The 22,264-nt window shown below is 38.2% G+C and overlaps 1 protein-coding gene across 4 annotated transcripts in view; it reads left to right on the top strand.

The window, feature by feature from the left end:
- CEP162 (centrosomal protein 162) overlaps window positions 1–22,264 on the top strand; it is a 92,314-nt gene that overhangs the window by 30,212 nt on the left and 39,838 nt on the right. For 3 of the 4 annotated variants that reach the window (XM_068551528.1, XM_068551529.1, XM_068551532.1), the window contains 7 exons: window positions 4,463–4,654; window positions 5,255–5,336; window positions 9,631–9,913; window positions 11,284–11,545; window positions 18,769–18,902; window positions 19,170–19,397; window positions 19,948–20,088. In XM_068551528.1, coding sequence (XP_068407629.1) covers window positions 4,463–4,654; window positions 5,255–5,336; window positions 9,631–9,913; window positions 11,284–11,545; window positions 18,769–18,902; window positions 19,170–19,397; window positions 19,948–20,088 — 1,322 coding nt within the window. The remainder of the gene's footprint in view (window positions 1–4,462; window positions 4,655–5,254; window positions 5,337–9,630; window positions 9,914–11,283; window positions 11,546–18,768; window positions 18,903–19,169; window positions 19,398–19,947; window positions 20,089–22,264) is intronic. The other variant, XM_068551530.1, reaches the window with a different exon arrangement.

Here is a 22,264-nt window from a genome sequence, read left to right on the forward strand (position 1 = left end):
GATATTTGTTGCATTCTTATATCATCAGACTTCCAATATGTTTGTATATTTTGTTTTTGTTGTATAATATGAACATTTTCTTGGTTTACCAGATAAACAAGTGCAAATGGGAAGTTTTCAACTTGCTTTTTTGCAAGTCTCAGTTGACCAGTATGATCAACTAAACCAACCCAGACACTTGGAAAAAAAGAACAATAGAAATGATAAATCACTAGCCAACTCTGAACATCTGTTTGCGTTTTATTTTTATTTTATTTCTTATGTTTTTTTCTACTTTTCTATGGAAGTATAATATACTTGTAGAATAATTCACCTATCATCATAGCTTGATGAATTTTCAAATACTGAACACATCCATGTAACCAGCAAGCAGATGAGAAAACCAAACATGATCAAAACCACAAAGTCCACTCAGATCTTTTATTTCTAGTCAGTGCCGTTCCAAGAGTCACCACTATCTTGTTTCATCCACTTCCATTTTAAAACTAAAAAAAAATTACAACAGAATTTTTCCATCAAGACATGTTACTCATTTACTTGTTACTACCCAAGTGAATATTCTGCCATGCTGAAAGCATGTGCTGAGCACATGTTCCTCATTCTTACTGCTGTTTTTATTTAAGTACTTGTCACATATGTGCTGTGATGGTCAATCCACTTGCACTTCTTTCAGTAGGCAGATATGGATTCTTTTAAAAGACCAGTGTAGAGCTACAGCTTTTCTAATCAGTGATGCATAGTAGAGGGTTCTTTTATGTACAGGATGGCCAGAGAAACTTTATTCTGAGATACACATGAAAACAAAGCCAGAGGCAAGAGTTATCACTCTGATGCTCTTCAAAATATTACAGTTACATAAATGGCACATTTGAGTGTGCAGATTAATTTTTATTACAGTTTTTGTGTTTTAAAATGAAATTTCAGTCAAACGTCTGTGGAACCCATGATTTTCTCTGAAAACTGTTTCGTAAAACTCAGTATGAAAACCGCTGCTGTAGATTATAAGAAAAACTCAGAAATAAAAAAGGTATTGCTGGAAGCAAAAATTCTATTAATATTATCCGGGCCAGTTATATAAAGCTAAATTTCCTTGGTCTTATTTCTTAAATGTTCTTGACTGAAATAATTTGGTAAGTCAATTACTAGAAGAGTGTAAGTATAATCTTATTGTCTTGTGGCCTTGGATTCATATTCCCAGCCTTGCCAGTTACCAGCTGGGTGACACTGGACAATTAATGCCTCTAAGCCTGTTTCCTCTTCTTTAAAATGAGCTCTTGAGATGATGAACTGAGTTAATATATAGTGCCTAATATATTGTTAAGGTTCAACAAGCAGTAGCAACTGTGTGGTTCTCATCATTATTATTTATATCAACACTCTATTAAGAGTACAAATTATAATAAAGAACCTGAAGGCATAGAGTATAAATACCTTTTGGCTGTGAGGTATTGAATTTACCTAGTATTTCAAAAAATACACTTGAAAATGTTCAAATCAGCATCTGAAGTTGGTTTAAAAACTGAAAAGATCAGTGGCTTGTTTTTTGTTTACCAGGTGTCTTCCAGTACTAAGCAGGCTCCGTTTAGGTAATATGTTGTCAAAGATTATCTCTTTTTTGATAATGCTATTCATGAAACTTGTGCTTTATTGTCTTAAAATTGTTGGTAACTGTAAAATGAGGGCCAGATCTAGCCTTTTGCTTGTTTTCATTTGTCTCAAGGGCAGGTACCATTTTGTGCTGTGGCTGCATGACCAGAGCAGTCACAGGAGGGCATTGTTGCTCCACAACGGGACCCTTGCCTCTGCCCAGTAGGATTTGACCCTTCTCAACCTCCTAAAGTGGAAAAAAATAGGGTATTTTTGACTTGTGGTGATATATAAAATACATGCAGAGAAGTCAGCCCTTTTCTCTATAAAATGCATGAAAAAAGTTAACATATATGACCCTGGAATTATTTTTAACATCAGTTGGGTTACTGACTCAAATTAGGAGAAAATTACCTTTCCCTTGCTCTGTTTTCTGAGCAGCCCATAATACCACTCGATCTTCCATTTCTAATTTCTAACTTTTAGGTTATTTGCTTTTCTGCATGTTTGCTCAGCTGTTGCTTTAAGCCAGAGCCTCTTCTTTCTGACACCTCACATGGGTTAAATTAGGTATGAGCATTCAGTGCCGCTGTGCTATTTGCCACTGGGATCATTTCTTTTATACATACTCTGAAGATACTTAAGCATCCTGGTATTTCTGTAGAGGAGACGAAACACCTTACGCCTTTTCCCTTTCTTCATAAAAATTAATCCTCTCCCTCAGTCATACTACTCTGAATCTGACAGGTGGTTTAGGGCAGCGGTCCCCAACGTTTTTGGCACCAGGGACCGGTTTCATGGAAGACAGTTTTTCCATAGACTTGGGGCGGGGTGGGGGGGGAATATGGTTTCGGGATGATTCAAACACATTACATTTGTTGTGCACTTTATTTCTATTATTATTACATTATAGTGTATAATGAAATAATTATACACCTCACCATAATGCAGAATCAGTGGGAGCCCTGAGCTTGTTTTCCTGCAACTAGATGGTCCCATCTGGGGGTGATGGTAGACAGTGACACCCGAAGTGTGTTGCTTACCTCCAGCCTACTCCGTAATCTTGTTTGGGTGCTGTCCAGTAGTGGACAGCTGATGCCGCCGCTGATCTGACAGGAGGCGGAGCTCAGGCGGTCATGCCAGCGATGGGGAGCGGCTGTAAATACAGATGAAACTTGGCTCGCTTGCCTGCCGCTCACCTCCTGCTGTGCATCCCAGTTCCTAACAGGCCACGCATGGCATGGCCCGGGGGTTGGGGACCATTAGGCTTAGCTTAGCAGGCAAGGTCTTTTTCCTCAAGTCCTACTGAATATCCCTGCCACTAAAACTGTTAGTGATTCTGATCTCACGGTATCCTCCACTTTTTTGTTTTTAATGTATTTAATCAAATCTATTCCTTTATTGGGCATGCTCCAAATAGCAGTGGTGACCTGAAGCAGTAGATAGAAAGATGTCCCATTGTGAGGCATTCTTATACAATCATATGTGGCACCTGGCTCCCTCTTATGTTTAGAGTTGAAAATAGTTCCTCAGAATTTTATACTATGCAACTTACACATTATATAGAGGAAGAGGAGGCTGTATAAGCTCTTGTAAATATTTTTAGGCATTAACTGATTAGTTCATGGGTATCAAGAGAAAAGGAGACTGGTCACCGTATTTCTCTCTTTTTGTTTTTTCCACTCTTCTATTGCGCTTTTTTCTTTTCTCTAATTTTGAAAATTCCACTGTTAGTAGTGAAGAGTACAGAATTAGTAAGAAAATACTCATAAAAGTCTTAGATCATTATTGTCATTAGATCCTTTGAATAATTTCCTCTAGAGTTTATTAATCAGTTGGTGGGAAGAGGAGGAGGTTAATAGGGAAGGAAGAGTGAACAGTGACATGACGTCTCCTGTTTTGGATGACTGGGTGAATGATCATACCATAGCCAAAATAGCAGGTACCGGTAGCAGAACAGATTTTGTTGGGGAATATAATTAATTCACTCAAGGATGTATTAGATATGATTTGCTTACAGAACTGTCTCCTTGTCTGTTAGGAAGTTTAATATTCAGAAAAGAGGTAAAGACAAAAGACATAGATTTGGGAGTCACGTGCACATGGGCAGTTATTAAGTGAAGGGTCTTGATGAAGTTATCCACTCCACCACCACGACCCCCCCCCCCAGAAAAAAAGAGAGGTTTTAAAAAGAGATGGAGGAGCCCTGAGGTGAGCCATTTACCATACAAGATGGAAAAGCAGCCATCAGAGCAGTGGGAAGAACAAGAAGGTGCTATGCAGAGGAAACAGTCCCCAGGAAAATGGCAGGGTCACACATCTCACAGGGTGAAGAAAATTTTTAAAAGTTGAAGAAAATTAAAGGCTGGGTTTGGCTACTAGGAAATCACTTTCTATTATAGCAGCTTTAGCAGGCTGTTGGAACATATTGGTTTGCAAAGTTAGAGGATTGAATTTCAGTTGAAGAAATGCAGAGTACGAGACACTTGGTGGCCCCATGAGGCAGAGAGAGAGAGAGGAGAGACAGAATCCTTGAAAAATTGTGTCAATTTGAGAAATTTAGGAATAGTTTTATCCAATGCAGAGAGGTCGATTAAGGGTAGTAGGAAGAGACGATAACTAGTAGAGTCAGATTTTACAGTTAGCACGTCAGGACACATCTCAGCCCGCTACAAGAGTTCCTGAGCCTGCTGTGATTCGTGCTGGTAGGCTGTGGCCATGCATGACCCAGGTTTGTATTTCACTCTATTTTGATCATGTCGGTATTGTCCTATAGGCTTGTTCACCATTCCTAATAGATTAAGGGACAATGTTAGTGTTCCATATTTCTTAGGTATTTGTGTGAATATACTAGAGATTACATTTAATTCAACAGGTGTTTCTTATGGACAGAGCAATAGTGACATTGACGCTCTACATCAGGCTTATTGTCATATTGCCCATTCTTTGGGAGATGCAGATGAACAAAGACCTGAGCGTAATGCAGTGGAAAATACCAAGAACTCAGCAAAAGATCATCCTCAAGAAAATGAAGCGTCCTCTAAAAACATCTCTACTACAGAATCTGGTAAAAGCTTCTTTGTTTGAGACCCTCTCTGGACAGTTTCCAGTGTGGTATAATTTAAATGCAATTTGCTCTAGTGATTGTTTCTCAGTATCTGAATTTAAAGGGTTTGTTTAAATCTGGGAATCACTGGTTTAGCTATAAAGTTAGAGCTGAACATAGGATGAAATTTCAGTTCCTCCTCTAATATGCCTTGACCGAATTAAGAAATCAGTTGAGTACTTTCACCCTTTTTACACTTTTCCATGAACATATACTAAAGTTATTTTTTAAATAGAGAACAGTATTTTGGGATCAACTAAATATATAATTAGCATGTGTATGTGTGTGTGTGTTTGTGAATACACCCATACACATATATTTGATGTGTGTATGTATATATAGAAAGAGAGATAAAATATGTAAATATATATATTTCAAATATAAATATCAAAGAAGATTTTCTTGGTACAAACAAGCATATGGGGGAAACTGGGATTATTGTATGTGCCGTTCTGTTAACTACGTCAGTCAGAGAAAATGTGATTTTGGTGGTATTAGACACTAAATTAAGCAATTTACATAAGATTTTTGGTTGCTGTTTTAACTTTTCTCCCCTCTCAGATCTGCCCACAGTAGAGGAGCTGATGAAGCCCATCAGAATAGATTGCTTTGGGGTCAGTGGTTTTGATTTACAACCTCTCAGGTATGACTTTTTTGGAATGGATTGAACAGGTTGTTTGTTTGTTTATTGTTTTGTCACTGGGAACTTTTAGAATCATTTGTTCTACAAAACCATTCCTAATGAATGATTAACGTGTAGCTGGTATGTGTCTACCTGTGAGTCGCTCCTGTTTTTTTTTTTCACATTAGTCTTACTCAATTAGTTTATCAAAATTCTTCTCATGGTAAAATTAAAAAATAAATAAATGCTACTGAAAAGTTGCTGCCATTAGCTAGGTAGTCTTAAAGATTTCCACTGAAAAATAAAATCCCTTCAGCTCTAAATAGCTCAGGGACAGTTGGTTTGAATGCTGAGAGGGAACATGAATTTTATTCCGTGCTGAGTCATCCATTCACATCTTTATAAGCCAGTTAGTTTTACACTTAGTCACAGACCAGCTGTCGTCTTATAGGGTGAGGTCTTGGATCACAGGAAAAATGGGCTTCATGAAAATGCTCCAGCTCTGGTACATTTTAATGACAGCTTGTGGGACCTGGCTGTCATTCACCAGCACAGAGAAGCATATCACAGTAGCCTCATCGTACAGCTGCACTTTGCATTCGTGCAGCACTTAGAGTGTCACACCCGTTATCTCATGAGATCCTCAGAATAAGTAGGTCAGGCATCTTTATCGATGAAACTGAGGTAAACCGTCTTAGTGGTGGAGCTCTCACAGGAACCAGTGATGACGACGACGACGATGATGATAACAGCTAGCATTTTAATCACATGCTTACTGTGGGCCAGGTACTGAGCAGAGTTCTTTACGTATTAGATTTTATTTAATCTTAAAGCAACTCCATGAGGTCTCTTCCATTATTATCCCCATTTCATAGATAAGAAACTGAGCTTAAAGAGGTTAAGTAAATTGTTCAAGATCATATGGCCATAACCCAGGAATGCACTTGGATTGTCAGGTCTTTGATTTCCGTGAAATATTTCTGTGAAAAGCCTGTCATCCATGCATGTATTCATTTGTGCATTTGTGTTATCAACACACAAGTTTTTGAGCCCACCTTGAACCCCATCCTCATCCTGTAAATCCACTTGCAGTGATTTCTTGGCCTTGTTCCTCCCTTTGTGCTAATTGAGAGAAGATGATGCAGCATAGCTTACACTAAACCCCGTCAACTTCAATGCTAAGTCTAGTATTTTTCTACTGGTCTGCAGCGCTAGTTAGTATTTTTAAAGCGCAGTTATGCTCACTTACCATTGCTGTTTGGGGCTGTGATAGTGCTACTGAAGAGATTTTTCACACATCCTGTGTCTTTGTTGGCATTGGTAGCACCATTTTAGTAATGTGAGTTCTAAATATGGATTTTCACATTGTGTTTAAAAGCTGAGAGCAAAGTGTACTTACATTAAAGGCATAACAATAATTATAGAAATGTCAGTAGTATAAACTTTAGTACACATATCAAAAAACTTTTTAGTAAATTAGGATAAGTAATTCTAGCTGCTATAACAAAAAAATCCTCGAAATTTTAGTAGTTTAACATCATCAAAAATTTATTTCTTGCTCGCATCGTAATTCCATGTGTCTCAGTAGAGTTGAGGCGGGACTCTGCTCCACATAGTCACTTAGGGACCCAGGCTGCTTCTGTCATCAACACACAGTTTCAGGGTTCTCGTGGCCTCATCTAAACAGTCGCTAAGGAGAGGAAAAGGATGGTTTAGCATAACTCCTTTTAACTGCCTCAGCACAGAAATGTTACATCACTTCAGTCCACATTCTATCGGTAAGAACCAGCACATCTAGCTAACAGAGTCCAAGAGGGCTGGGAAATATGGTTTGCTTGTGTGCCCAGAAAGAAAAGTAAATGCATTTGGTAGGCATCTAGCCAGTCTCCACAAGAATCTCCTCTTTTAATAGCCAAATATCCATTCTACTCTTATTCATACAAAGACCTACTCAGCCCCTCCCCAAAGCGAACAGCTCAAAGTCCCATTCTGGACTCTGTCCATCTGAAAGGCCAGGATTTCCAGGTGAAGCACAGTTCTCTTTATCAGGTTTGAATATAGCTCTTCACTGTCTACTAATCAATGAATTAAAAAGACAAGTTACATACTTCATTACCCACACCCTTCTCATTCAGAAAGGAAAAGTATGAAGAAAATACAGCCATCAGTAATGCAACTTTGAAATCCACTGAAAGATCTTGTAAAGACCCTCTACGTTGAAGATGGGAATTTTCCTTAATTAGGCCATTATTCTGTTCTTAAGGAGAAACTACCATATATATATATATATATGGGGTGTGTGTGTGTGTGTGTGTATATATATATATATATATATATATATATATATATATATATAGTTCCATACAGCTCCTGGTTCCAATCCTTGAAGGATTTGTCTTGTATTTTATCACCATTGGCTTCAACTGAAGGGGGTTTCACGGGAGGAGGCTATGCCAGTCTTGGAGGATGCACTGGTTTCTCCATCCACTTTCTGCCTACAGGTGGTTTTAAGGCTCCCAAACAAGTCTCTAGTCTTTTTTTTTTTTTTAATAGTAGGGTTGTGGTTTCTTTGTAATTAGTTACTTCAGAAAGTTTATTAGGCTTCTGATCTATTTGGTTCCAGTCAGTCCCATGTGCCAGTAACTACACTTAACACTCTTTGCTACACAAAGGTTTTAAATCTGCTTTATGTCTTTGCTTCCTTGTTCTTTTGTTTTTTCTTTCTCAATTTAATTGCAGCTGTCTGGATATTATTAGGAACAATAACCTTATGTTTGAAGATGACACTTATAATGTGATATTTGCCAAGGGACTGAGTCACTCTTTTCAACCAAGAAGTCCCATGATGTCTTGCTTTTTTCATAGCATTTTTCAGTGCTGAATCTTATTATTTGAGTTCAGACACAGAGAGTGAACATAAGAGGCCCTGAGTTTCTAGACTCTGTTTCCTTTGATTTCTTCTTAAAAAAACAGCCCATTCTATCTTGAGCTCATCTTTTTCTCATAATATCTCGTCAAAAGTAGCCAGTAGTAGCTAGCACCTAAAAACTGCCTGTTCTCTCCTACCATTTCCTTAGTACCCCAGACTCAGTAGCCATGTGGTCTGCCTTATAAACTGTTATAGGTGACAGTTTAGCAAATGTTTTGTCACTATAAAACATGGGTTGTCACTTCTGCAGCCTCTACTGTCAGTTTCCTTGCCACCCAAAACCCAACCACTAAGCCACTGACTCATATTTTAGGTTCTTGTCACCATAGCACTCACATTCTAAAGGCCAGAACTAGTGAATGGCCCCATCTAGATTGAAGGCGTTGAGGAAATGTAGTTTAGTTGGTTCACAGCAAGAACAGGGAACAGTTTTGATGAGCAGCTAGCCAGGTTCTGCTACCATTAAGAAGGAAAGAACTATTATATTTTCTGATGATTCCAGCTACTTCTATTATTTCTAACAATTATCAAGAAGCCAATCTATCTTATATGAAAATGGTAGCCTCTTAAACTTTCCTTTAATCTTATTTTATAAATTACAAAATTAAATGACCTAATTGACCATGATTTAGTAATTTGAAAATGACAATATCCATATTTTGGGAGCTCCCGTAATATGCTGATATTTAACCACATTTATAACATTTCCTTAAGGGACAGTTTCCATATTTTGAAAATCTAATGGTCTGAAATGTGACATTGCATTTAAGTGTTTTAAACCACAGAGATGATTTTATTTCAAAATCCTAGTGATTTTTCTTGTTTTACTTAAAAATTTTCCTATACTGTGATGAAATTATGCATTTTAATATTTATATTTTATGCCTCATTGACATAAATTATGGTTACTTGTTTGGTTTCTTCTAGAAATGTGTAAAATGTTTTTCCTGCTTCAAATGCATGTTGACTTTATGAGATACTATAGATAAAAGATACATTACAAAAAGATATATTACACTTAGAAATTCATTTTTTAATTTTTCTTAGACAAAAGCAATCTCAGTCTTGTTTGGTTTGGCTTTCCTTTGAAGTAGGTCTCAGAGTCAACCATGAATTCCTGTATATTATACTGCATTATAATTATCACCTGAAATTTAAAACAATTATGTGATGCTATTTGAGTATACTCTGTTAACCAGAATTATAAATAATATATTTAACATTAATGACCTATTGAATAGTTACAAATATTAGATATATTTAATACTCTCATATATTAATCATGTAGATGTATTTTATATGTATCACGTGTATGTGTATATTAATAAAACTGATATTTGAGGAGTTACATAGGGTTCATTCTCTGTGTCCTGTTTTGTTTTATAGCTATAAGAAACTGGCTGAGAATAAAGGATCTGAATTTGTTAGACCTTTACCCCTTAATATGAACCCAAATGTTATGTCTCAAGAACCACGAACTGTGAACCAATTTTTGGACAGAAATGAAGAGAATGTAGTTTTAGAAAAGGCAACAAATGAAGGTACAGAAACTAACCATCCAAGAGTAAATACTGTGGAAGAACAAATAGATAAGATGTACCTTGATATTTTGAAGAAAAAAATATCTGTTGGTCCTTCATTATTACCTCAGAATGACAAAATAAATAAGGTAAGATTTTATAATTCAAATTGATTTGCCATATTGATAAATGAAGTTATATAAATACTACTGATAAGTATGTACTTCTTAAGCTAGTGGGATTGGTTACATACTAACCTCCACATAGACCCTGGATATCTGTGAGCAGTCTATAACAACACCCTGTAGTCCCCAAATTTAAAAATAGCACCGTAGCATTAGCTTTCTTTTCGAAGCCATTCTTTATATTTTTCATTTTTTTAGTAAACGTAGTCCAGAGTTTTGAGTAACATAAGAAAATAAAGTGTTTTCATCATTCTAGTGCTTTTCAGTCTTTCTAGTAGTCTGTGTTCTGCAAAAGTAGGTAAATTGGCATTTCCTATAAATGCTATTAGCAGCTCTTAAGAAACTTATATTTCATTGTTCCTTTTTTCTCTGTTCTTGATTTATTCTGATTATATAGGCTCCATGACCACAGTATTCCATTTTTATTTTACAGTTCTGAGTTATGTGTTTACCATAAACTATCTCCTTGTATCAGTAGAATAAGGCAGGGTACTAATAAATTTTTACCTTGAGAAATCTGGAGAAAAAAGAAGCTAAGACTTTTGTCATTTCAAAACATGTTCTTCCCTGCTCTCCTCCTTGTTGATTCTAGTAATTACATGTCTTGCTTTCTGGCAAGCTTATTATTATTTTTTTAATCAGTCATCAATTTTATACACATCAGTGTAGACATGTCAATCCCAATCGCCCAATTCAACACACCACCATCCCCACCCCACCACGGTTTTCCCCCCTTGGTGTCCCTACATTCGTTCTCTATATCTGTGTCTCAACTTCTGCCCTGCAAACTGGTTCATCTGTACCACTTTTCTAGGTTCCACATACATGCGTTAATATACGATATTTGTTTTTCTCTTTCTGACTTACTTCACTCTGTATAACAGTCTCTAGATCCATCCATGTCTCAACAAATGACTCAATTTCATTCCTTTTTATGGCTGAGTAATATTCCATTGTATATATGTACCACATCTTCTTTATCCATTCGTCTGTCGATGGGCATTTAGGTTGCTTCCATGACCTGGCTATTGTAAATAGTGCTGCAATGAACATTGGGGTGCATGTGTCTTTTTGAACTACGGTTTTCTCTGGGTATATGCCCAGTAGTGGGATTGGCAAGCTTATTTTGTTTTATTATTTTGCTTTGTCTTACTCCTGACTTTGAAGATGTGCTTCCAAATACTAAAATTCTGATGAATTAGAGAACTTTAATACAATGATTTGCCTTCTATGAACTATGTTCTTTAGTAATCAGTATGGTTTTGCTATCTGTTAAATCTTATTTGCAACTGTAGTCGAAGTTTAAGTACTAAAGAGCTTGTACTTGTATGCAGACTTTTAGATCTCAACTCAGTTCTGGAGAAGAAGGAGCTGAAATTTGTAAACAGCTACCATACAAGAAGGCCAGAAGTGCACCTCCTTTATTTAAAAGAAAACCCCAGAGTGGATTATATGCGTCAGTTAGGAGCTCAGGGTATGGCAAACCCAGTTCACCCTTCAAGACATTTTCTAATCTTGAAAAGAAAACTTCAAAGGACGTTATGAAGAGCAAAAGCTTGAGATCCATTCCTACCTCAAATCAGGCTAGGAAAAAAGGTAATCATATACTCTTTTCATGATAGAATTCTGTACATATAGTGTATTATTTTATTTTCTTTGTTCTCTACTTTCCCTGTTTCCTTCCTCCTTCCATGAACTTTCCTTATTCATAGAAAAAAATTATTCATAAGGTACTGCATTCCATCTTTGAAAGATTCAATTCAATTGAGTTCAGGAGGTTTTTCGTCGTAAGTTCTAGGTTTTCCTGAACACGACCCAGAAAGTATGGGAAGTGAATATAAAATAGGAGAGTCAAACCCCTCCTCATCTGGTTGGCTTTGTAATATCCAAAATGTTTGCCAGAGAAGAGCTATGAATTCAGAATGCAAATGGCAACGTACAAATAAGGGTCAACCATCTGGGTATTAGTTCAGTATAGACTTGGAGAGTAAGGATGTTTTATAGATCAAAGAATGCATACTTTTATACATCACAGTGTCTCTGTTAGTTATTTCCTAATGTAGTCGCTTATCACTATATTGGCAGAAGGAAAGGGTAATTTTCCTCTTAGAAGCCCATGCAGCTAGTAAAAGAAATAGAAATGCTCAAGTCAAACCAACATTTCTGTTGCCTTAAGACTTCAGTGGGGAAGGGAGAGCAGTAGAGCCAGAAGCATTTTGTCCTTTTCTTTGTGATTAAATCGAATAGGTTACCAATTCCATCATTGTTATCTGGTGATAGTTGTCGGAGGAGAACTAACCTCACTGGAAAATTCACTTCTAGCTTAGAGTAGGGAAGTGCCTTTCCCTACTACTGTCAATTCCAGGACCACTTTGACTATATTTAAAATTCTTTCAGCGTTAAAGACTCTCTTCTTCTGTCTGTATTGGTGTGTATTCGCTGCAGCGATCTGTGTGTGTAAGATGGAAAGGCTAGGGCTGATCTGTATGAGAGTGCTGGAGTACAGCAGTGGGGGATGGCTATTCTGGAGAGACAGGAATATGATTGTTGGCTTAATGCAAGCTTCCTTTCCTCCTGTTCTTAACCTACGGACCTCTGACCCCTTTTCCTAAGAAGTCTCTTGTGTTCTCTTATTTTCTCGTTTCTGTGGGCCATCTGCTTGTGATGTTGTCATCTACTCATTGTTAATAATTAACTGCCCATTGGATCTAGTGCTTAATGTTAAGGAAAAACACTTGGAACATTTCCCAAATCTTAGAATCATCAAGAGGAGTGTGAAAATTTCTCATTAATGTTTTAGGAGTATTCATTCTGTACTTTCAGGATCAAGAAAATGAAATTTTGTTTTTAATATTATCTACTCTATTACATGTATTTTAGATAAACTAACCACCAACATTTTTGAAGTTTACTTTATCCAGATCCATTCATATAACAAATATTTTTTGAGCACCGACCTTGGTCCAGGCAATATTAGAGGCCCTTGAGATACATTGGTAAACAAAGTAGGCAAAGGTATCTCCCTTCCCTCATTTTGTGGAACTTTCATCTGATGAGGAGAGATAGACTTTTAGCAATATGCATAATAAATCAGTAAATGATGTTATATGCTAAGGAAAACTAAAGGTAGAGCAAGAACGTCAGTGGGGGAGGTCACAGTTTTCAATAAGATAAGAGTAGGCCTCATTGAGAGAGAGCCATTTGAACAAAGACTTGGAGGAGGTAAAGGAATTGGCCGTGTGGATAGCTGGGGGAAGCATATTCCAGAAAAATGAAATGACTAAATAGTGCAAAAGTCCTGAAGTAGGGAGGGATGCCTGGCATGTTCAGGGAACAGCATGGAAGCCCGTACGGCGTAGGCAGCGTGGGCAGAGAGGGTAGGAGGAGATGAGATCGGAGAGTCCCGGGAGAGGCACATGTAGGCTTTTCTAGGGCATTTTAAAGACTTAGGCTTTCACTCTTAGTGTGAAAACATGAGCCACTGAAAAGTTTTGAGCATGGGAGTGATTCATCTAATTATCCTTTAGACAGATTTCTTTGGCTGATACCTTATAGACCATATATGTACAAACATATACACACACTGTAGGGGACACAGGAAGAAGCTCAGAGCCCAGTTAGAAGGTGATGTTAGGAATGCAGGCTAGAAGTGATGGGGCTGGAACCAGTGTGGCAGCAGTGGTGGTGATGAGAAGCGGTTGGGTAAGGGTATATTTAGAAGACAGAACCAAAAGTCTAAAAGATCGGTTTGGGGTTGTGAGAGAGGAGTCAAGAATGATGGCAACTGGGAGAATGAAGTTACTCTCTCGCTGGGATGGGGAAGGCTGAGGGGGAGTAGATCTGGGGGTGGAGAGAAGACCAGGAGTTCAGTTATCGAGGTGATAGTTTTGAGATGTTTGTTCTACACACAAGTAGAGAAAACAAGGAGGCAGTTAGGTAGAAAAGTCTAGAGTTAAGAGGGTGGTGTGGACTGTAGGTTTCAGACGTTAAAGATGAATATTTTTGAAGCCATGTTTGTTTGGGTTTTTTTAATTGAAGTATAGTTGATTTACAGTATTGTGTTAGTTTCAGGTGTACAGCATAGTGAAATTTTTTTTTTGCAGATTATATTCCATTATAGGTGATTACAGGATATTGGGTATAATTCTTGTTGCTTATCAATTTTATGTGTAGTAGTTTGTTAATCCCACACTCCTAGTTTGTCCCTCCCACCCCTCTCTCCCCTTGGTAACCACAAGTTTGTTTTCTATGTCTATGAGTCTTTCTGTTTTGTATATACATTCATTTGTATTATTTTCTAGGTTCCACATAGAAGTTATATATAGTATTTGTCTTTCTCTGTCTGACTTAACTTCACTAAGCATAATGTTCTCTGAAACTGATGAAGATTATCAAGAGAGCATATCTAGAGAAGAAAGAACCAGGGCCTGAACCCTGGGCATGCTAACCTTAAGAGGTCAGGAGGAAGAGGAGTAACCTGCAAAGAAGACAGAGTAAGGCTGGAGGAAACCTGAGTATGTGGGATCCTGAAAGCCAAGTGAAGACAGTTTATAAAGGAGAATTGATCTGCTCTATCAGTTGCTGCTGAGGGATAAAGAAAGATGGGGACTGACAGCTGGCCTTTGGGTTTAGCAAAAAGGAAGCCATCAGTATTGGACAAGCAGTTTCCGTGGATATGTGGCTGTGAAAGGCAAATTGAGTGGGATTAGGAGGAGTGGAGTTGGATACTTTGAGTTCTAGACCACCCTGGAGGAGAGGGTGTAAAAGGTAGGAAGAAAAAAATGGGGCAGTAGCTGGCATGGAAGTGGAGTTCGGAGAAGCCTTTTATTTTGCTTTGTTTTGTTTTAATGGGAGAAATAATAGTTATGAATGAATAATAGTTTGTTTATGCATTTTGGAAAGATGCAGTGGACAGGAAGAAATGCATGATGGAGGGGAGAATTGCTAGAGCAGTGTCCTTGAGTAGAGGAGCTGGCTTGGGATCCAGTGCACATGGGAAGGGTTGGCTTCAGAGAGGACCATGGACAGTTCGCCTGTGGGCAAGCAGATAGGAAGGGGGAAGATGTGGGTACAGACTGGTGGGTGGGGAGAAGTGGTGAGAGATTGCTTCCATTTTCTCTGAGAAGTAAAGTACAATGTGATCAGGTGGCAGTGAAGTTGGGGTAGGGGTGTTGGAGGAGGGAAGATGTGAAAAGGCAATCCTGGAGGGTTAGACTGCAGCAGGAAGCATCGGCGTGCAGTTAGTGACCATGAGTGTAAGTTGAGATCAGACAGAGAGTGTGTGTGTGTGTGTGCGTGTGTGCGTGTGTATTTGTATATGTGTGCACAGCCACATTCTACTGCACGATTGCAGGTGTTGGGTAGTTGTATAGTTGGGTTTATCAAGAGGCGTGGCTTTTGCCAAATGAGTACAGTGAACTGAGAGAGGAGCAAGAAGGGAGACCAACGTATGTGGAATGTAAGTTGATTCATGAAGGAAGAAAAAACATCGGGGGGGTGATACAGCATGACACAGGCAGGACCACAAAGTGAGTCCCAGGGGGGCCCAAGGATTGTGGGAATCCAGGTGGGAGGAAGGATTGATGGAGAGTAAATGCGTTACTGGTGATAGAAAAAGATCTAGAGCGCCAGTGGGAGAGAGCAGCTGGGGCGGAGAGGCACGTATATACAGGGGTTGAAAGGATCTCCTGTGCGTGTATGGAAATTACTGAGAGTGAAGACAAGTAATGTCATGGGGTGGGAAGGAAACGAGGGGGTTGGTATAGAGGTTGATAGATGAAAGTAATATTTTTATGGATATTTTTCCCTATTTCACAATTTCATAGTGCTTGTGACTACCAAAATAAAAAGGAAATACATCAGTAAAATTCATATTAAAGTACAATGGTAAACTATGACTGTCTATTTTTATACTGAGCTACTTTTTCTCATTAGACTATCCATTAAGTATGATTTTTTAATCTCTGTCTTTTTATTGGAAAATTGCCCAGAGTGACTTTAGTTTCATTTCCAAAGAACTGGAATTCCTTTGGGGTGGTGGTTACTTGTCACAGGTTGGGTCTCCAAGAAACAGACCCTGAGGCAGAGTTGGGTGTCCAGAAAGTCTAGAGACTGTGCTTGGGATCCACATTGGGTATGATGAAGAAGAAGCCCAATGACTGGGGCTTATGCAGTTAGAAGGCTTCTTTTTTTCACGTAACCGAGAAACCAGGGCTTGTCAGTTCATAGCTGGTGCAACTGTGCAAGGACCCTTCTTTCCTGCTGCAAAATCCTTAGTCGGTGACTTTTGTCTTCCTTGTCACAAGATGGCTACATGACCTCCAGGCCTGTCAGGAGGAGAGGTGAAAGGTAAAAGGTCCCTGCCTGTTAACTCAGCAGCTTCTTAATCAGAAAAGTAGTCACTTTCTTGGAAGTGCCATGTAGGAAACTTTTGCTTTCATCTTATTGGCCAGAACTTTGATCCTGTGTTTCCTTCCCACCCCTCTCCCCAGTTGCATGGAGTCCAGGGGGATGGGTGTTTTTAACTGGCACACTGCTGCCCAGGGCAAAATTAGGTTTCTGTTAATAGGGAGGAAAAGGAGATTGGCAGCTAGTGGTGTCTGCATGTGGTGGTTTTCCTTTTTATTCTAAATTAATTTTCTTGGGCTATTGCCTCTTATATTTTTATCTTTAGACTAATACGTTTGCTGTCACAAAAGGAATAGTTGCTCATTATTTAAATTAAAAAAACACAGAGAAGTAAAAAGAAAGCAATAATTAGCCAGAAACAACTGAGGTCACACTGGGTGAGCCTCTTTCCATGCTTGTATGTATGTCCTTGTCCAGATCGAAGGAAGCGGGGATGGGAGCTGGAAGGAAGGAGACAGGCAGGACAAACAGACAAAGCATTTTATAAGAATAGATCACACTTCATAAGTTCTTTTTAAAGTATTAGATTTAGTTTTACTTAAATCTGTAAGACGAGAAAGAAACTTCATCCTAAGAAATATTACATCTCAAAAGATCCCTTTAAGAAAATAGACTGTGAAAACCTCTGAAAGGTTGCCAAAACCATGTTGTTGTTTTTACCTACATTTTATACATTATCGGTTTCCCTTCTATGAAATATGAGGTAGTAAAACCCCCAGTCACATGCCTGCTACCCATTTTTGTTGGATTTATTTTTACTTGTTCAGGATATATTTATTTTATTCTCTCCAGCGACTGTAATTCTCCTCAGCTTTTGAATGAGGGTCTTGGTTCTGGCTATGAAAGGGCCAGAGTGCTTTTCACCAGTCCCTTATTCATCGCTTCTCCATTCTGGAATTATTTTGATTGGTTTCTTATTTGACTGAATTTTCTTAATCCATTGTTTTTTCAGGAAGGGTTCATGGGTTCCAAATTCTGCAGTGTTTTTTCACGTTTGAATTTTATATCCAAGCAAATTTTCTTTCAGGTATAAAGGGAAAAGATACTGTCCATGTACTATTATTGAAAATAATTACTTAGAGAAACCAAAATTAAGAACCTAGGAAGGGAGAATTGTGGTATAAAAGCACTGGCTGACTGCAGCTTGAGCAAGAACCGCCTGCCACTCTTGGCCACCACGTCCTAGGGAGAATCACAGTGCTAGCAGAATCACACGCCATTCGTTGGCCATGTTGATGTACCTCCTGTGACTTGGAAGGGTTAATGCCTGCTTTCACAGTGATTCAGACAGTTCCTTTATGAACACTTTAAGAAATTCCTCTAGAAAAACCTTCCACATCAAACAATCCATTAAGAAACTTCTCTAGAAAAACCTTCCACATCAAACAATCCAATTAAATATGATTACTACTCTATAAGGAAAATCCTGCGTGCCCGGAAGAGATTAGAAGGAAATCTCGGGCTGAAGTACTATTGGGGACGTGTTTCTTCTTTTGACTTTGCTGTATTTTCCAAATCTTTTAATGACCATGTATTTCACTTTAATGAAAAAGTAAACTCTGCATTTGAAAAGTTAGCATCCTGAAGAAATTATATTAAAAAGACAGATTTCGAATGCTTCATTTACATCTAAGGCAATCAAATAAATATTTACTCAGTGTGACGTTCAGAATCTGTAATAATTGAATATGGGCCTCAAGATCTCTTCTAGGTATTTCCCTTAAATGTTTATTTTTATTATTAACTGAATAACTTACTGGCCTTAGAATTGTTTCCACTGTTTGAGAATTTATGAGGTACCTTTTAAAAGCTGAAAATCTGACCAGAATATATATACATTAATCACATTTTTTCTAATTTAATAAACAGGGTATTATAGCAGTATTATCATTTCATTTTTTAATCATATTTAAACTACTTGTTATAAAGTTTCCATGTAATCTATATTATTCCAGTGATACTATATCTTGATATACATTACTTATAAAAAATGTGCTCTGAAAGCACACTTAATCTGAAGTAAAATGCTTCATAAAGTTATCAGCTGCTCTTTGATTCATGGTTTAGATATTTTTGTTACTGCTGTGAACATTTGACAGAATAATTATTGAAAAATAATAAAACCTGAAATTATCCCAGTCTACATTCTCCTCACGTTTATTTAGCTCCAGTTGCCATTTGACGTGAATCTTGTGTCCTTAGCCTTCTGTGTCAAATTGAGCAGAATGTTGATTGTGGGCAGGAGTTGGGAGTGCAGTGAAACAGCTGCGTGGCAGGCATCAGCCTGCTTTGTGATCCTCGTTTGTCTTCGTGTTCTCATTGTATTAGTACTTACTGTTACATAATTGCTGAATACACACTCAACTTGGTTTGTATTTGTGGTGCTTTTATCCATTGTTTACAATCTTTAGAAATCTTCTCTGGAACAAGACTCATCAGGCCTGCAGCTTTGGGTAAACCGGCACCCCAAACTGAAAGTTGCCTGGCGACTCCTAAGAAGTCTGAAGGTACCACAGAAGCTGATTCCTGTGCTCAGGTTCAGAATGTAGGTATTGAATTTCAAAATAATATTCTCGATGTTTTTATGTTCTATAATTATATATAGAAACTAAATTATAAATAATGAAATATATGTAATTTCTTTTACGTTGACTGATATTCTTGTCACACAAGAATTTATTGATCTTCTTATACAGTAGAACGTTGTTAACCGTGTCATTTTTATTCTTTGTGGGGTTTTTTTCCCCTAACCACCTGTGTTCAAATCTGATATTATAACTCTACATAGTGAAGTAATGCTTTTCCTTTAAAGGATTCTTCAGGATACCATGGTGGGAACAAGGAGACAGAATTGATTATGCTTAAAAGAGTTCAGGAAGCAGAGGAAAAATGGAGGGGTGCCCAAGCCCTAATTGAGCAAATTAAAGTCACATTCTCAGAAAAGGAGAGAGAGCTGGAAAATAAGATGGAGGAACTAAAGAGACAACAGGAAAAGGAACTCTTCAGACTGAATCAAGACAATTATATTCTACAAGCCAAGGTACTAGACACATTGTCCTTTTTCTCCTTTTATTTAATTAAAAAAGAACTGGTCCTCCCCGCTAAATGCATTGTCATTTGCTTGTCCCTGGGGCTGCTTCACTTGATATATTTGCTGTATAAAACATGAGCATGGTTCCTTAGAGTGCCTCCTTACAGAAGAGCCTACATGGAACCCCCGGGGCGGGGGGCGGGGGGGAATTGAAATTGAAATTGGCTCATTTTGATTGTTTTCTTGTTAGCAGTCCTTTTTGAAAACAAATCCCTTGGTTCACTGTGACCTTCATGGAAGACAGAGTTTCAGAAAGAAAGCTATGGAAGGTCTAGATTCAGAAAGCGACACTATGTAGCATTTCTGAGTTACTTCCATCATCAGAACTATCAGCACAAAGCACACTGAAGTGGTTTAACTGTAGTTGGTGTTACGATAATTCCACTGTGGTTATAAGGCAGTCTTAGGTTTATGTACCTCGAATTTTCTGTTATTCTTCCTCACTTCCCACTGTATCATTTCCTTCTCCAAATAAAACAATACCTGCATGTTCTCAAAGTTAAGTGGCTTTGAAGAATCAAACAAAAAACAAAGGTGGTTGTATTTTGGAGAAACAGCTGATCCTGTCACTGAAGAAAAATTGAAGCAAATCCAAAAAGAAATAGAAGAACAAGAGACGCTTCTTCAAGGATATCAACAGGTATGGCTCTTCAGCACATAGTGAGTTTGTCTTGAGATTCTTTGATTATAAAAATAAGGCATTTTGGGGCTTCCCTGGTGGCGCAGTGGTTGAGAATCTGCCTGCCAATGCAGGGGACACGTGTTCGAGCCCTGGTCTGGGAAGATCCCACACGCCGCGGAGCAACTAGGCCCGTGAGCCACGACTACTGAGCCTGCGCGTCTGGAGCCTGTGCTCCGCGACAAGAGAGGCCGCGATAGTGAGAGGCCCGCGCACCGCGATGAGGACTGGCCCCCGCTTGCCACAACTAGAGAAAGTCCTCGCACAGAAACGAAGACCCAACACAGCCATAAATAAATAAATAAATAAAATAAAAATAAAAATAAGGCATTTAAAAATATTTCTGTGTCCATTTAACAGGTAATGGGAATTCTGGCAATGCGAGGAAGTAATAATTTGACTAGTCTGTACACGTCTCATAGGCAGAATTAAAGTGGTTAAGGGCATGGGTTCTGGATTCAAAAAATCTGGTTTTAGACTTTGCTTCACTACCTGCTGTGCAGCCTTAGGCAGATCATTTCACCTCTCAGCCAGTTTTCTCATCTGTGAAGTGGGAATGAGGATAATAGTACCTGTCTCATAAGGTGGTTGTGAAATTAAAATAAGACAGTGCAGATCAACCAATTCGTGCCTTCCACACGGTAACCAGTTACTGCATGTTGCCTTTTACTAATTGTAATAGCCGTATTTCCTTAGAAACTGTCCTCTTTTTCTTTAATTTTCTATAATTTTTTCAGTAGATAATATTGGCTAGTTTTGATATTATATCAAAATATATAAATATATTTATATATATAAATTTATATAAATATAAATATATATAAATATATGAGAAATATAAATTTGAAATCAATTGCCAATGCCCTGAGAGTGAAAAACAATTGAATTAAATGGGAGAAAATGAGTGTGTCCTATAGAAGCCATACATTTGTTCTCTGGGATGATGGAGTGTTGGTGGTGTTGACCTGACAGTCAGCCAGGGCAGGTTTGGTGATCCCCAGAATGAGACTTGACTTAGTTTCTTTCCCATCACTCCTTTTTCTTAACTTCTCTCCCCTTCTTCTTCTGTCTCATTACCTTTTTCTTTTATGACAACAATAGCCTAAGCATCCAGCTTACCGATAACAAGCATTTTCATTCCAGGGACATCCAGAGAAAGCATCACCACATCAGAGATTACAGCTTTTGCTGTAAATGAAGTTGTACTAATTTTGCAGGACACCCCACCATACAGTTAGTGAGAACTGTCCAAAACCCTTTCCTGCCATTCTGAGCTTGCTGTATAGAACATGGGTTTTAAGGGGGATTTCACAGACCTATGAGTATGCCAACCACCCACTCTCACAAAGATAATACAAAATTTATGTGTCTGTGTATATGTATTTTTCTGAGTTTCATTAATTCTGCAGATAATCAAGCACAGACTGTGTGCCAGGCACTAGGCCAGACATGGTGAGACAGTTCATAGTTTTCATTAGATCCTCAAAGGTCAGTGGTTTTCATCAGATTCTTGATTTTTAAAGAGGTTAATAAGCCAGAGCATCTAAGCACAGATGGGTACTTTCTCCCCCTGATCTCACTGTTTGAGTCCCCCTTCACCTCAAGTCAGGTGCTGTACTGGGTCTAGTCTCTGCTCTGCTCCGTCCTGATCTTCCACAAACACCCAGTCTCTAACTCCCTGCTCACAGAAAGTTCCAGAAACAAACATGGATACCCACCGTGGGTACATCCAATTACCTCACGGCAGAAAGACGGGGCAAAAACAGAAAAAAAGAAGGTGCAAACAGTCCCACTGGCCTTTCCATCCCTGGTGCATGAAGTCAGGATGTGGTTATTCCTGCAGTCTCTCCCCCATTTACTCCTGTGAAATGCAGTACATTATACCGACAGGCTCTTTGGTTTTGGGAATTTTTTTGCAACTTTTTTTTCAAGTAAGCATTTTGAGCATTTTAGAAAGAATTGTTTTCAAATAACAGATTTTCTTAGACGAATCAAAGAGTTTGGAAAAGATTTTACTTACTCAAAAACTGAAGAAATTTAAAAGCTTTTAAAAATGTTTAAAGGATGTATCTTTTAGAAGCAGATATACTTATGTAAGTACTACTGATTTTTAACTAAAACATAATTTTCCGTTTAT

The sequence above is a fragment of the Eschrichtius robustus genome, chromosome 9 (assembly GCF_028021215.1).
Source record: "Eschrichtius robustus isolate mEscRob2 chromosome 9, mEscRob2.pri, whole genome shotgun sequence".
NCBI lineage: Eukaryota > Metazoa > Chordata > Mammalia > Artiodactyla > Eschrichtiidae > Eschrichtius > Eschrichtius robustus.